The sequence below is a fragment of the Eutrigla gurnardus genome, assembly GCF_963514095.1.
Source record: "Eutrigla gurnardus genome assembly, chromosome: 14".
Taxonomy (NCBI): Eukaryota; Metazoa; Chordata; class Actinopteri; order Perciformes; family Triglidae; genus Eutrigla; species Eutrigla gurnardus.
The window spans coordinates 16154680-16167030 of NC_139937.1; the positions used below are offsets into that span (position 1 = coordinate 16154680).

At 44.5% G+C, this 12351-nt stretch overlaps 2 protein-coding genes across 2 annotated transcripts; one reads left to right on the top strand and one right to left on the bottom strand.

Annotated features, from left to right (window-relative positions):
* Positions 1 to 363: 363 nt before the first annotated feature.
* On the bottom strand, positions 364 to 9380 carry pop1 (POP1 homolog, ribonuclease P/MRP subunit). Its single transcript, XM_084027800.1, has 16 exons — positions 9266 to 9380; positions 8930 to 9047; positions 8249 to 8389; positions 7892 to 8067; positions 7516 to 7776; positions 7318 to 7405; positions 6977 to 7155; positions 6595 to 6857; positions 6395 to 6488; positions 6194 to 6302; positions 5969 to 6088; positions 4250 to 4371; positions 3901 to 4092; positions 3067 to 3221; positions 2192 to 2428; positions 364 to 1500 (listed from the first exon to the last, which is right to left on the bottom strand). The coding sequence occupies exons 2-16, from the start codon at positions 9042 to 9044 to the stop codon at positions 804 to 806; spliced, it is 2949 nt and encodes a 982-aa protein (XP_083883926.1). The 5' UTR covers positions 9045 to 9047; positions 9266 to 9380; the 3' UTR covers positions 364 to 803.
* A 234-nt stretch (positions 9381 to 9614) lies between these two features.
* On the top strand, positions 9615 to 12258 carry LOC311023971 (2-iminobutanoate/2-iminopropanoate deaminase-like). Its single transcript, XM_084026111.1, has 6 exons — positions 9615 to 9763; positions 10264 to 10369; positions 10572 to 10626; positions 10756 to 10824; positions 11676 to 11731; positions 11841 to 12258. The coding sequence occupies exons 1-6, from the start codon at positions 9699 to 9701 to the stop codon at positions 11898 to 11900; spliced, it is 411 nt and encodes a 136-aa protein (XP_083882237.1). The 5' UTR covers positions 9615 to 9698; the 3' UTR covers positions 11901 to 12258.
* Positions 12259 to 12351: the final 93 nt, after the last annotated feature.

Genomic DNA, 12351 nt, shown 5'->3' on the forward strand with positions numbered 1-12351 from the left:
CAACTTTGTTTCCAAGAAGTTGCAAAGCAACGTGTCTAAAAAGCAAAGCCTGCCCGCTGAGCTTCACCTCAAGTAACCCGACTACAAACTCTACTGCTACCAAACGTTACTGTTGCCAAGCAACACAATTCTTATCTGCCACCTACACATTATGGGATGTGTGGGAAACCAGTGTTCATGCCAGGATACTTATAAAAAGCATGCACATTATAGTATCACTTGTTCGATGCATGCACTTAAAGGCCAGGCCATAATGCTTATTTCACTCTTTAATGATTAATGATTGGATTGCTTGAACTCTTGTGTGGTTTTACACAGAAGGTGACTAGAGTTAAACAAACAAGAGGCATTCTGTCATGTGCAGCATGGGTATTTTATTGGCTCATGATCAAACAAAACCTTTTCAATGCGAAACTGACACATTCCAGCAACATAAATACTCCTGAAATCATAATCATGGTCATAGTTATAGAAAACTAGCTATAAATCACTTCACTTTGGAAACCTAATTCATGCAGAGAATGCAGTTTTTAACTGCTGTTTGCCAATATGGGAAAAAAAAAAAAACTTTCTCAACTAAAATAAGAAGGATGCCTCTTCCCAGAGTTAAATATTCACAACTAAAATGATTTTTTCAACAATGCCACTACATGCCCCATGCATCCCATTAAGTCTTCAGGCAACGTAAAATATCAAGGCACCGGGATCACTTAGTGAATGAAGTGTCATGCCACTTAATTACATGATCTTTCTCCGTTTCCCAAGAATTCAGAGCTTTTTCTTCCAGGATTCAGATGTTTCCATCACACCTCGACATTGATTTTAGCAAAACGGTAGTGTAGGGAAGTGGGGTTGCGCAGCAGCAACACTCCTCTGTGTTCCGCTGGCTGGTTGAAGAGGGTGTTAAGGAGACCAGCGACGCTGACAAAGCCCACGGCCTCCCCACAGCCTGCAGACAGGGAGAAGTCGCCCTGGGTGATCCAGCCTAGTGTCACTCGGGAGCAGTGAGAGGTGACGCTCGGCAGAGGATCCGGCCACAGCCCGAAGAAGAGGTCCGAGGAAGACTGGGGGGTAGATTTGGGGTCTTCGGATGCGGTGGGGTTTGGTTCAGACTTGGAGGGAAGGTCCGACTCTTTGCCCTCTGTCTTATCAGAGCCCAGAGATGAGGTAGCAGCCTTCTTGGGGCCCTTCTTTCGCCGTCTAATTCTATTTTTAAAGTGGTCTCTGTGTGTGGGCTCCTGGGGGCCGTTGCTGCCAGGCTCTTTGACAAGCAGCTTCAGGTCCTCTTTAGTTGGCACACAAACCATGCCGTGGAGCTCTGGTCTGCCCTTGGACAGTAGTGACAGGCGCACCCACACCAGACTCATCCCATGTGCTGCGAGAAACAAAGTCATAGCCGAAAGGTCGAGAGGCGACGCCCCGCCGACGCGGCGCTGCCTTTGACCTTTAGATGTGGTGGGTCTGCACCAACCAGAGAGCAGCCTCAGTGACTTTCTGTTCCTGGGAAGCATAAAAAAAACAAACATCCATTTATAATAAGTGAGTCATAAGAAAGAGAAAAGCTGCACTGGCCCCATCGAGCACCCGAGGGACATTCAATTTGGTTGAAGCATTTTTTTAATTCCTAATGCTGAAAACAAAAAGGCAGCCAATGGATGGCGAAAAATCAATCCAATTTTTTTCTCATAAAGTCAGTCATTACTCAAGGCTTGTATGATGGTTTTATGAGAATAGATGCAACTCTTCCCCTCTACTAATCTCTGTGATGTATTGCAGCAATTTAAAGCTGGATGTACTTTGGGAATTCTCATCAGGGACATTATGATGAAAGGGAGGTAGACTGGAGAGGCACCATGCATCAAGCCTGTCAAAAGCTGCGCCGGGGTCTCTTAATAAAAAAAAAAAAATAGGAAAGAAGTGATGATTGGAGGCGGAACCCCCTAAAACAGTGCACATTCCTTCTCAGGGGACCTTTAAAAGTCAAATGCATTAATATTGTTAGACGTTTGATTTAGATGTGCAGAATGTTAAACGTCTAAAGGGAGTTGCTTATAAACTGCCGTGGGTGTGTTTAGAGTCAATACTGACATGGAGTTTGTTTTCACAATAAGACAAGTGAGGGAATAAAAAAAAAATTATCACTGTTAAGTACACATCACAAAATGACTATAAAAGATCTAAAGACATTTACCTCAGTACAGTGACTCGGCTCGGGGGCTTGTTTACACAGACGTCTCCATGTGATGTCATCTCCTCCTCCATCACTGTGTCGGCCTCTGTTGTGGTTTGGGGTTGGCAGTCTCCTCTCCTCTCCTCTCCTCCCTCCCTCAAGATGAGCTCCCACTCCTCGGCCAGCTGTTGCCACGGGCAACAGAACGGAGCCAGACAACCGTGTTTAATGTAATTGGTCCTTTTGGCGGGCGGACGCCTACAGAAGAGGTCAGGAGGTGAAACCCTTGTCAAACTGTTGGGGGCAACCCTGTCAATTTATGGAACAAATCTCGACTGCTTGGCGGCAGATAGTAGTGGAAGAGAAGCATGCAGCCTTATTATCCTCCTGTCTGCATGGTGGGAACGATGTGCATAATGGAAATCAACCGGGGTCAGCACTTTGGAGAGCTTCCCTCCATCAAAACCTCTCACCCCTGACATTCTCACCATTTGCTTAGGCTGTAAGGTAGTGAATATTATCTTTTCCAAGTAAACGATTGTACAGTCGCAAAGTAGTCCAAATATTTAGTTCCAACAAACAGTCTCATTATCACCTCCCTTTGTTGTGAAACTGAAAAATGTTCCCTCACAGCGCGATTTCAAGTGTGCCAATGGTTGATGAAAATATATTGTTGAAAAACAGTAAAATGGACCTTTCTATATTCTGGGCAAGTTCTTGAGATTCTGTTTTCCATCAGCAGGCTGACATGCGAGTTATTTGCCAAAATAATATTACAAGATACACAAAAGCTTTGGCAGCACAAGATGTCCTGAAAACAGTGATAATGATAATAATAATAATCACACGCAGCATTACTGTTTTTGGCTCCGTTTCCTGCTCGGTTTTCAGCTGACCTTTTGAACTTGTCCAGGAGCTGCGTCTCCTGCTCCTCCTGAAAGCGGACGCCTGCAGGGCAGTCTGGGTAATCGTGGGGGAAGTGTGGGGCTCCTTTATTCAGAGAGTGCTTCAGACTCATGTTCAGCCCTCCAATGCGGACTCCTCTGTATACCTGACAGAAACAAAACAAACGACTTCAAGAAAACTTGACAAATAAAGCAAACCAGAGGGCTTCTAGTCTGCCTTTAAATTTCAAGGTACATTTAACATTTCAGAGTGCTTGTCCAAACAAAATGGAACTGCCCGAAAACAGGTACAAGGCAACCAAATAATGAAAACGCTGACATTCAAATGTATTATACTGTGTACGCATACTGCCTCGCAGCACCTTCAGTGAAATTCCAGGAAACATTTTTAGCTTAACTAGAATTACCGCCTTGCGGTCGTATGTCCCCAACAACTAAACAAGTTGCATATTAAATCTACGTCTGTCCAGCCACGTTTGTGCACAATTTGAAGAAATTCCCTCCAGGCGTTGCTGAGATTGTGAAATTGTGTTCAGGAGAAAGGATCGGAGGGACGGACAACCTTAAAACATAATGTCTCCAGCACAGAGGCATAACAAAAATCCATATCACCCACATCTTAGTTGGCCTCATTATTCTACATCACACACTACAGCTGATATGCATTCATTTCCAAAACAGTTACATTACGTTTTTAATGTTTTAACCAAACTGTATTACTTCTACTTCTGTAGGAACAAATAAAAAACTGCTCCATCCTGGCAGACGTGAAAAGATAATTAAGTGAAATTCAATCAAATAAATGCATGAGTCCGTGCGACCTACCAGTGGGACCCAGAAGGCCATACCCCATCCTTTAGGAAGCAACAGGTCCCATCCAGCACCCCATGAGCTCATCTCATGTCCCACCTGCTTGCCAGGCTGGTGAACCAGCAGGATGGGGACTCGGCCCTGCGGGGGAGTGGAGCTCAGCCTGGAGCCTGGAACCAGCACCTCCCTCCTCATACGGTTCAACTCCTGCAAGCAATGAAAGGAAAAGCCTAGAGGTGAGCTCTGAGCTCATATGTTCTTCTAGAAATACAGATGTTAGGCTAAGATGTTGAGAGGCGCACACACACTGCAACAATGAAAAGCACTGCAAGACATTTCTGGTAGTGACAAAATGCTGGTCCACCTGCTCGGACATCTTGTTATCAGTGACGTTGTCCCGGGCAGACTGCTCCCACAGGTAGCTCTGACAGCAGTGTTCTGGTACTCCTCGCAACATCAGGTCCCTCCTCTTCTCCTCTTCTGCTTCTGAAACACACACACAGCAGACACATGGCACGCCCCCGTATGACCAGCATCACCACAAGATCATATGAAGCTGACGTCTAAATGAGCATTTAATGCTGTACATTAACCAGGTAAGTAAGTCAACTTAATTCTTGAAGCAGTCTTCCAAGGTCTGAACCTCCACCCATGTGGAGAATTAAAATATTAAAACAAGGTGTAACTTACAAATACTCCCGACTAATGTTGCATCAATGCCAATCACACATTCTAAAGCCCCAATGTACATCAGCAAGTGAGCAACTCTGTTAAAAACAACTAAAATGTGAATCTCTCTCCTGATACTAGGGACATCCCCTGCTGTTCTCCTAATCCAGAGACAAACTGTGAGGAAGAGCAGCAGCTCACAAGAGGTTTTCATCATTTTGTGAATACATGTCACAGACTTGAAGAATAATCCTGGTTATTTTAATAACGGGCCTTATTATTATTATCCTGGCTGTTGCGGCTGCTAATGCTGATCAAGCTGCTGGTAAATACTAATGTTTGGTTGTGTTGGATTTAAATTCATAACCATCCAATGTGTGAAACTGGCAAAGCAATGACATTCTGTTCCTCTAGCCCACATCTCTCTTACACAATGTGATCAAAGGACTAGCAAAGTAAACAAGGATGTGTGCCAACATTGTAAGAACGCAAGTTTGACTGGATTTCCTTGGGTCTAATATTGTAAACTAGAGTGCCGACATGGGCAATATGTTCCATCAGAACTGAGCAAAGTGAATCAGCTGTTTTCCGTCAGTGAGGTTGTATTGGGAGTACAGGGTCCTGCCAGGATTCGAACCTGGAACATCTGCATGGCCAGGCAGAGGCCCCCTGGAGCACAGAACCAGATGTGTACTCTCTGAAACAACCTCCTGACCACCAACAGACTGATTCTATGCCCAACTAGAAAGGTGCACCGAGTAGAGTGCAGAGCTCTGCCAGATGTGCCTGCAACGGCCACTGCTGTAATTGAATGAATGCAACGTATACCGACTTCTCAGCAGCTATGGTCTCATTTAAATCTGTGCAGGTATCTGCACCGGCTCTGTGCAGCTCCGTCTTATGGGTGTCTCAATAAATGTGTCTCAGAGCAGCGGCGAGGCTGTCAGCAGTGTGTGCAATGCTAGTTCTGTCAGATGTAAAACTGAGTAAACCGTTCCCCCCACTGTTTCTCATGAGCACCCCGAGTAAACAGTGGGCAGTCGATCAATGGCAGCATTTTAAAAAAAGGCAATAAAATGTTGTTTTGAGAAAGGGTGAGTCAGTGTAACTAGAAGAGGCCCTTAAACATGCAGAAATAAATGAGCATCCAAAAATATTATGCAGTTTGGTGCAGCAGTATGTGAGATTAGTCATGGACAGACAAAGAGATGCACACATCCATCTCCTGGCATGGTTAATACTACCTATAGATCTTATTTAATGGCCAGGTTTTTGCTGGTATATATGAAAAGGGAACATAACGACTGATCTGCATACTGTATGAAAGGGTCTGTGGAAATAAACTACACATTTAACTGCATCTGTAAACTAACTGTCCACACTCCTCCACCGTGTCTGGTAGGACAGATTTTACCTTGTGCCTGCTTTACACAGGGTAAAGCCTTAACCTTCTTTGTTGGTAAAGTCAGCCTCGGGTCATCAACAGTCAGACCCAGCACTGTGCCCGAGGGGAGCTCTCCAGTCGAACAGATGCCTGGATGAATTACACAGTCATGGTGAGAAAAACAAACCAGATGGCAAAAAGAAAGTAAAAACAGCAGCGCGTTGATTCAAATTGACAATAAAAAAAATAACAAACCTTTGAGTAAGTGAAAGACATCGGCTTGTTGTTGATGCAGATTCATCTTGCTCTCATTTGTGCAGTGCTCAGGCCACCAGAGGGAGGAGGGCTGGGATTTGTTAATATCCTAAAAAGAAAAGAGAATATGTCCTTCAGAGTGACATGCAACCATATTTAGAGGCGTTCTGCTTTTCATGGTGTTAACACATTAAGTCTTACGTCACAGTCTGTAGCTGCCTCCATAGTTTCTGCCAGAACAGAATGGGAATGTGGTCCAATCAGACGATAGCGTACAATCTCCATTGTGAGATCACTGCAACAGATCCACAAGTGAAATACAGTGAAAATAGTTCATCCAAGCCACATTTTACGCTGTATGCATCTCAAGTAAAGTCTTTTTACTTTTTAATCACACTGACCTTATAACTATTCCCATTGAACTGGACTTCCAGGTAACTGGGGTGTTGGGATCTCTGGTTCCGTCTCCCAGGATCTTCTTGGCAGGAGGTTCACTGGCATCCTTTGAGGTTCGCTTTCTCTTGGTTCCAGTTATCTCCTTCACTTCAGGGGTCTTTTCAGGATTTGGCTCTGCTTCTACCTGAGCAGGTGCCACCGCTGGAACAACTGGAGGGACGACAGCCTCACAACACTGGCAAGCAGCTTGTAACTCAGGAAGAAGGTCCTGTGAGGGTCACAGGGTAAACAGAGTTAAAGCTTGCTGTCCTCATCCATTATGTCTACTAAAATTACAACTTTCACCACAAAAATAAATTTACATTTTTCATAACGCCCCAAACATACCCGTTTAATAGTGGGATGGGCCCAAATCCACAGCTGTCTGTGGGTTGAGCCTTGTGTACGGGGTCTCCAGAGGAAGGTGACAGGGCCCAGGGGCTGTGCGGGGTACTGTCCGGCTCTGTACACCACCACGCTGCCCTGTCTTTGCCCTGATAGACACAGTGCTGCAGCAAATGTAGGACCTGGAAAACAATATGCATATTACTCCAATTATTTATAATTCAAATTAAATGAGAATATAGATTGTGATGTTTATTACAGTACACAGGTTGCCATTCCCTGAATTCTTCAGCATAAAATAAAGACTAATTGCATGTATTTGTGGTTTGGGTAAGTATTCTCACCGGCCTCCTTGCTGGTCAGCTGTGACAAAGAAGCCAGCAGCTTGCTTTCCTCTCCCTGTAGCTCTATGCAGCAGTAGTAAGACAGGTCCTGCATCAACACAAACAAAAAGGTCAAACTTATTGTACTAAAATCCTGCTAATTACCTCATTTTATGACAAAAATCTAACTCAACACACAATTCTGTGATGGCTGGTTACCTGTAGCAGACAGTGGCTGCTCATTGCCCGGTAGCTGGCCCGGTAGCATTTGGATGTGGGTCTTTCCCCGAGGCAGTAGCCCCACTTTTTAATCATGTGGAAGCGCTTGGCATGCCAAATGTGCGTTTCCAGCCACATGTTCTTCCTCTGGCGGCGGTTGAACAGCAACAGCAGATTTCCGTGCCGGCGGCGGGCCTTGCGGCTCTTGCTTTTTGCCTCTTCCTTTTTCTTCTTTGGGCCGGCCTGGAGGCTCTTCTCTCGCTGGAGGAAGGCGACAGAAAGGTCAAGGTAGTCAAGGAAAGTGGCTTTATGGTGTAAGAGACATAAAATGTTAAGTAAAACATCAAGATAAGAAAGGAAACATTCCGAGCTTCACCATTCTGTTGGCCAAATCTCTCAGCCTGCGAGGGAGCCGTTTGGTGTTGTGGCTCATGGCCCGTCTCCTCATGTGTTTGGGCAAGGCTCCAAACACATGGCTGCTGCCCGTTGTCTTGGTGACCGCTTTCAGCATGGCGCTCACCTCTGCTGCCCTTGCCCTGGCAAAAGCTCCAGCTGAGGAGGGATGGGGGAGAAGGGTGGAGGCACTGCATTTTAAATTTCATTCAATTTGACTGCGACACTGCATTTTCACAATGGACAATGACGTCTATATGCAATCTTTTAAACCAAAACAAAAAACATTTACAGAAAGTAGTGCAAGATGAATTTCTAAAAAGTAGGACAGTGTCTTTACCAGTGATGTATTTGGGCATCTCCTTGGCGTAGCCTCCACCATCTTTCGGGTGTCCCTTGACCCATCCACCCCGTTGGGGAGGGTTCCTTTGCCTGTCTCTATATGGATGGACGTTAGATGGACCCTCGTCACCGCGTCCATCTATGGGAAGATCATTATATTGTCATTTGTCTGATTATTTGAGAATGTGTGTTTAAATATAAAGCACGATAAAAACAGAAATGTAAGGATCTCAAGGTGGCTCCTGTGCTGTATATTTTTGTTAAAGTCTTTATACTTTAATTATGAATCATCTTTTTACACAATCTTAGCACATTCATAACTAATTTGGGTTTATTTCAAATGGATCTCACAGTGAACCCGAGGTGGACTATTTGACAGCAGGAACATTGTTCATAATAACACCAGTATTGCCCTTAGATCAACTCTGCCACCACAAGGAGGTTAAATTAGAGCTGAAAGGGACTGTGGCCCCCATAGAAGAGCGATGTGTTTGTTAATAGTATTGTTAATTCATTCCCAGAGACATGCAGGGACAGGGATGAATGCTGGGGTCAGACAGGATGCAGACTAAGCCCTGCTGACCACGCAGCAGCACGGTGGAGAGGAAGAGGAGTGGCATGCAGCAGCAAAATGAACACATATTAGACCATAAGAAATACGAAGAAAAGCCAAAAGTACCTCTGGCCGGGGTGTCCCCTCCGTTCTCCGCGTTGTGGGAAGAAGATGGATACTGAACACTAGCGGGCTGGTTTCTCATCTTCTTCTCACGCATCTTCACTTTTGCCGCAGACATTTTCTAGGGCAAACACAAGGCACGTTTTGGAAGCTGATTGCTAAACGAAAAGCTGACCCTTCAAACCCCACATGACTTCCATGCCCCTATTGCTAACGCTAGCCAGCTAGCTACTTCACTCTACGTTAGCTTGGCGTGTTGGTTTCATAAACGACAACAAAAATACAACATGTAAAAAAACAAACCACACAACACAGAGTGGCTACATAACATATGTTCACCTCGTGGTTGCCCAGTATGACTGTACGCCAGAAACGCTGCTCAAAAATGTAGAAGACCTCTCTGTCCAGTCAGCTAACATGTGAGTTTTCCTCACGCCGATTGACGCTGTATTTGCTTCCGGGTTCGTGGTATTCATGGGATTTGTAGTGTATCGGCGCAACTAAATGTCACACTGCCAAACAACTGCAACAGTCTCTTTAAATACTGTGCTCCTTTGTCACAAATGACCTTGATTTCAGTATGACGTATGCCGAAAATATGCTTGCGCAGAAATAATGTAAAATTAAAAACATGTTTGCGCGTCTAAAACGTAATTTACAGTAAAGCACCTCTGGTTACGTCACCCGCTGCTCTTGCAACTCTTCCGTCTCCTTGCTTGCAGTTCTGTTAGACAGCACTTTCCTTTGGATTCCTCCACATATTCCTCATATAATGGCTGCATTGATTCGAAGGATTATCAGCACGACTAAAGCTCCTGCTGCTATCGGCCCGTACAGGTGAGGAGAGCTTTCAAGTCATGGCTGACACACAGCTGACAGTGGCAGTCATATAACAGTCAAACACACTATACCATATATTGACAGTGTTTATAGGTTGTTTATAGGAGGGTTATTGCTATTTATCAATAGAATCAGTTGTTTGGGTGTGCTGGGGAGTGCGCTGTAAGTGGCTGCAGGTTGAACAGTAGTCACTCAATGAGATTTCTGGGAGCAAAGTACAAGTGTTTGGGGGATTGCACTTTGAACTGTGAAGACCATTGAAAATCAACAGCAAACTGTGTTTAAACTTTTCTCAGTTCCCCTTCTCATTTTTAAGTATGATTGAATTAAAAATGGAGAACTTCGACCTGCAGACCTGCAGTTGTGAACCTCCATGAACTCTTGGAGTTGACAAGCAAGTATATATATAGTCAAATAGCAGTGATTCTCTCTCTCTCTCTCTCTCTCTCTCTCTCTCTCTCTCTCTCTCTCTCTCTCTCTCTCTCTCTCTCTCCCAGCCAAGCAGTGGTGGTGGATCGGACCATGTACATCTCAGGACAGCTGGGGATGAATCCTGCCAGCGGACAGTTGGTGGACGGGGGTGTTCAAGCTCAAACCAGACAGGTGACCCTCAACCAAGCACCCTCCCCTCATGAATTCATAAACCAGGAGCACTGCAAATTGGCAAACTATCCACCATAGTGTTACTGTAATGATGATGACTATGACGCAGTTTCTTGTTGCTCCATTTATTCTGTTCACTTCATTAAGTCTCATGCATGACTCAAGCATACAGCACTAACATGTGGAAAATCTTTTCCCACAGGCTCTTGTGAATATGGGTGAAATCCTTAAAGCAGCCGAGTGCGGTTATGGAAATGGTGAGGGGGGGGGGGGGGGGGGGGGGGACACACTCTACTGTCTAAAAGTGTAAAAGTGATGCATTTTGAAGCAATCGTTCTTACATCGAGAATTCTTACAAACTTACTTTGTCTGGTTGTTTCCCGCAGTTGTGAAAACCACGGTGCTGCTAGCTGACATGAACGACTTCACCAATGTCAACGATGTCTACAAGGAGTGTAAGTATGATTGAGTCACTTATCAAGAGGATCTTGTTCGTTGCCATTAAAGCACCTCTGGTTACGTCACCCGCTGCTCTTGCAGCTCTTCCGTCTCCTTGCTTGCAGTTCTGTTACTGCTGAGCCATGCTAAAAGCAAACACACATGGGTTGTAGAAGCTTGCAACACAGACTTAGCCACTGGGTGGCAGCACAATCCAGGGAACCGGGTGTCTACACTTTGGGGGTTCTCTCACAGCCTTTATGTAAGAGAATTACCCACAAATCATAGCGTTGTGACATTAAACACAGGAATAGGGGAAGCCCGGAGGCATTAAAAACAAAACAAAAATGCCACGTGTGTGTTTAGCCTGCACACATTTACACAGAAACACTGATTTAAATTGAACAAAAGCTATTATGCAATGCTATATGAAACATCTGGAATATTCATCAACCATTTATTATTTTGTTAGGTCCCTTGAGGTTCACCCTTGTGCCCCACATTTCTTCAGGGTCATTTAAACCAGTTTATAAACAAAAGGAATGGTTTGGATCTTCTATTGATGTAGTTTCTGCATGTCTCAGTTACAGTATATGCCTCAAAAGAATAATTTCCTGTGTGAGTGCAAAGGCTTTCATGAATGGATGTAGGTTAAGCTACACAAGAGCGTTGCCGTAGCAGGAAAAGGTGTAAATAATAGCACTAATGACTGCTTGTGAAGACTGACTGTGACAATGGAGCAGAGCCCCTAATTGGTGTTGTATGTTCAACCTGGGCTTTTGTTGCCGTGACAATAAGGCTTTTGTTTTTATACCATCAACATTTAATGTGTTTGTAACCTAACGGCATTAAGTGTGTTGCTCTCTAGTCTTCAGCACTCACTTCCCAGCCAGAGCTGCCTACCAGGTCGCTGCTCTCCCCAGAGTAAGTATGCCACATATAGATTTGCTCATTTCCACTGATTCTGTAGTGGAGTCAACCAAACTGAAGACTGTGCTGTGTGTTCTCTCCGTGTTTTTTGTTTTGTTCCCAGGGTGGACTGGTTGAGATCGAAGCAGTTGCTGTGTTGGGCCCTCTGACCAATGCTTCGTAGCAAATACAACTATCAGAAAAGAAACAGTGGACAACCCATGATCACTGAATACTGATGTGCCTTGTTTTGTTATGCAACACAGACTTCCTGCAGAGCGCTCATCATTTCTATTCCAGATGTATCCTATTGTGTAAAGCTTCAAAATCTACCAGATCGGCACACTTTCTCCCCCGTCTTTAGTGAGTTTAAGTTCCTTCTGCTCACGTTTCACTTACAGTAGGTGAAAGGTTTGCTCTGATTGAATTACACTACCAGCTGTGTGCTCTTCAGTGGTAGCCGTGGCAACGTATCATCTGTCATTGTGCTAGAGGATAGCTGATCAAATATAACTCAATAATAAATGGTTTTCATTTGCTTGTATCGGGATTTGTTTGCTTAATATCAAGAAAACGATTGTGTTGATGATCACTTTGACATGTGTTCTTCCTTAGTGAGTGCTCAATAAACTTAT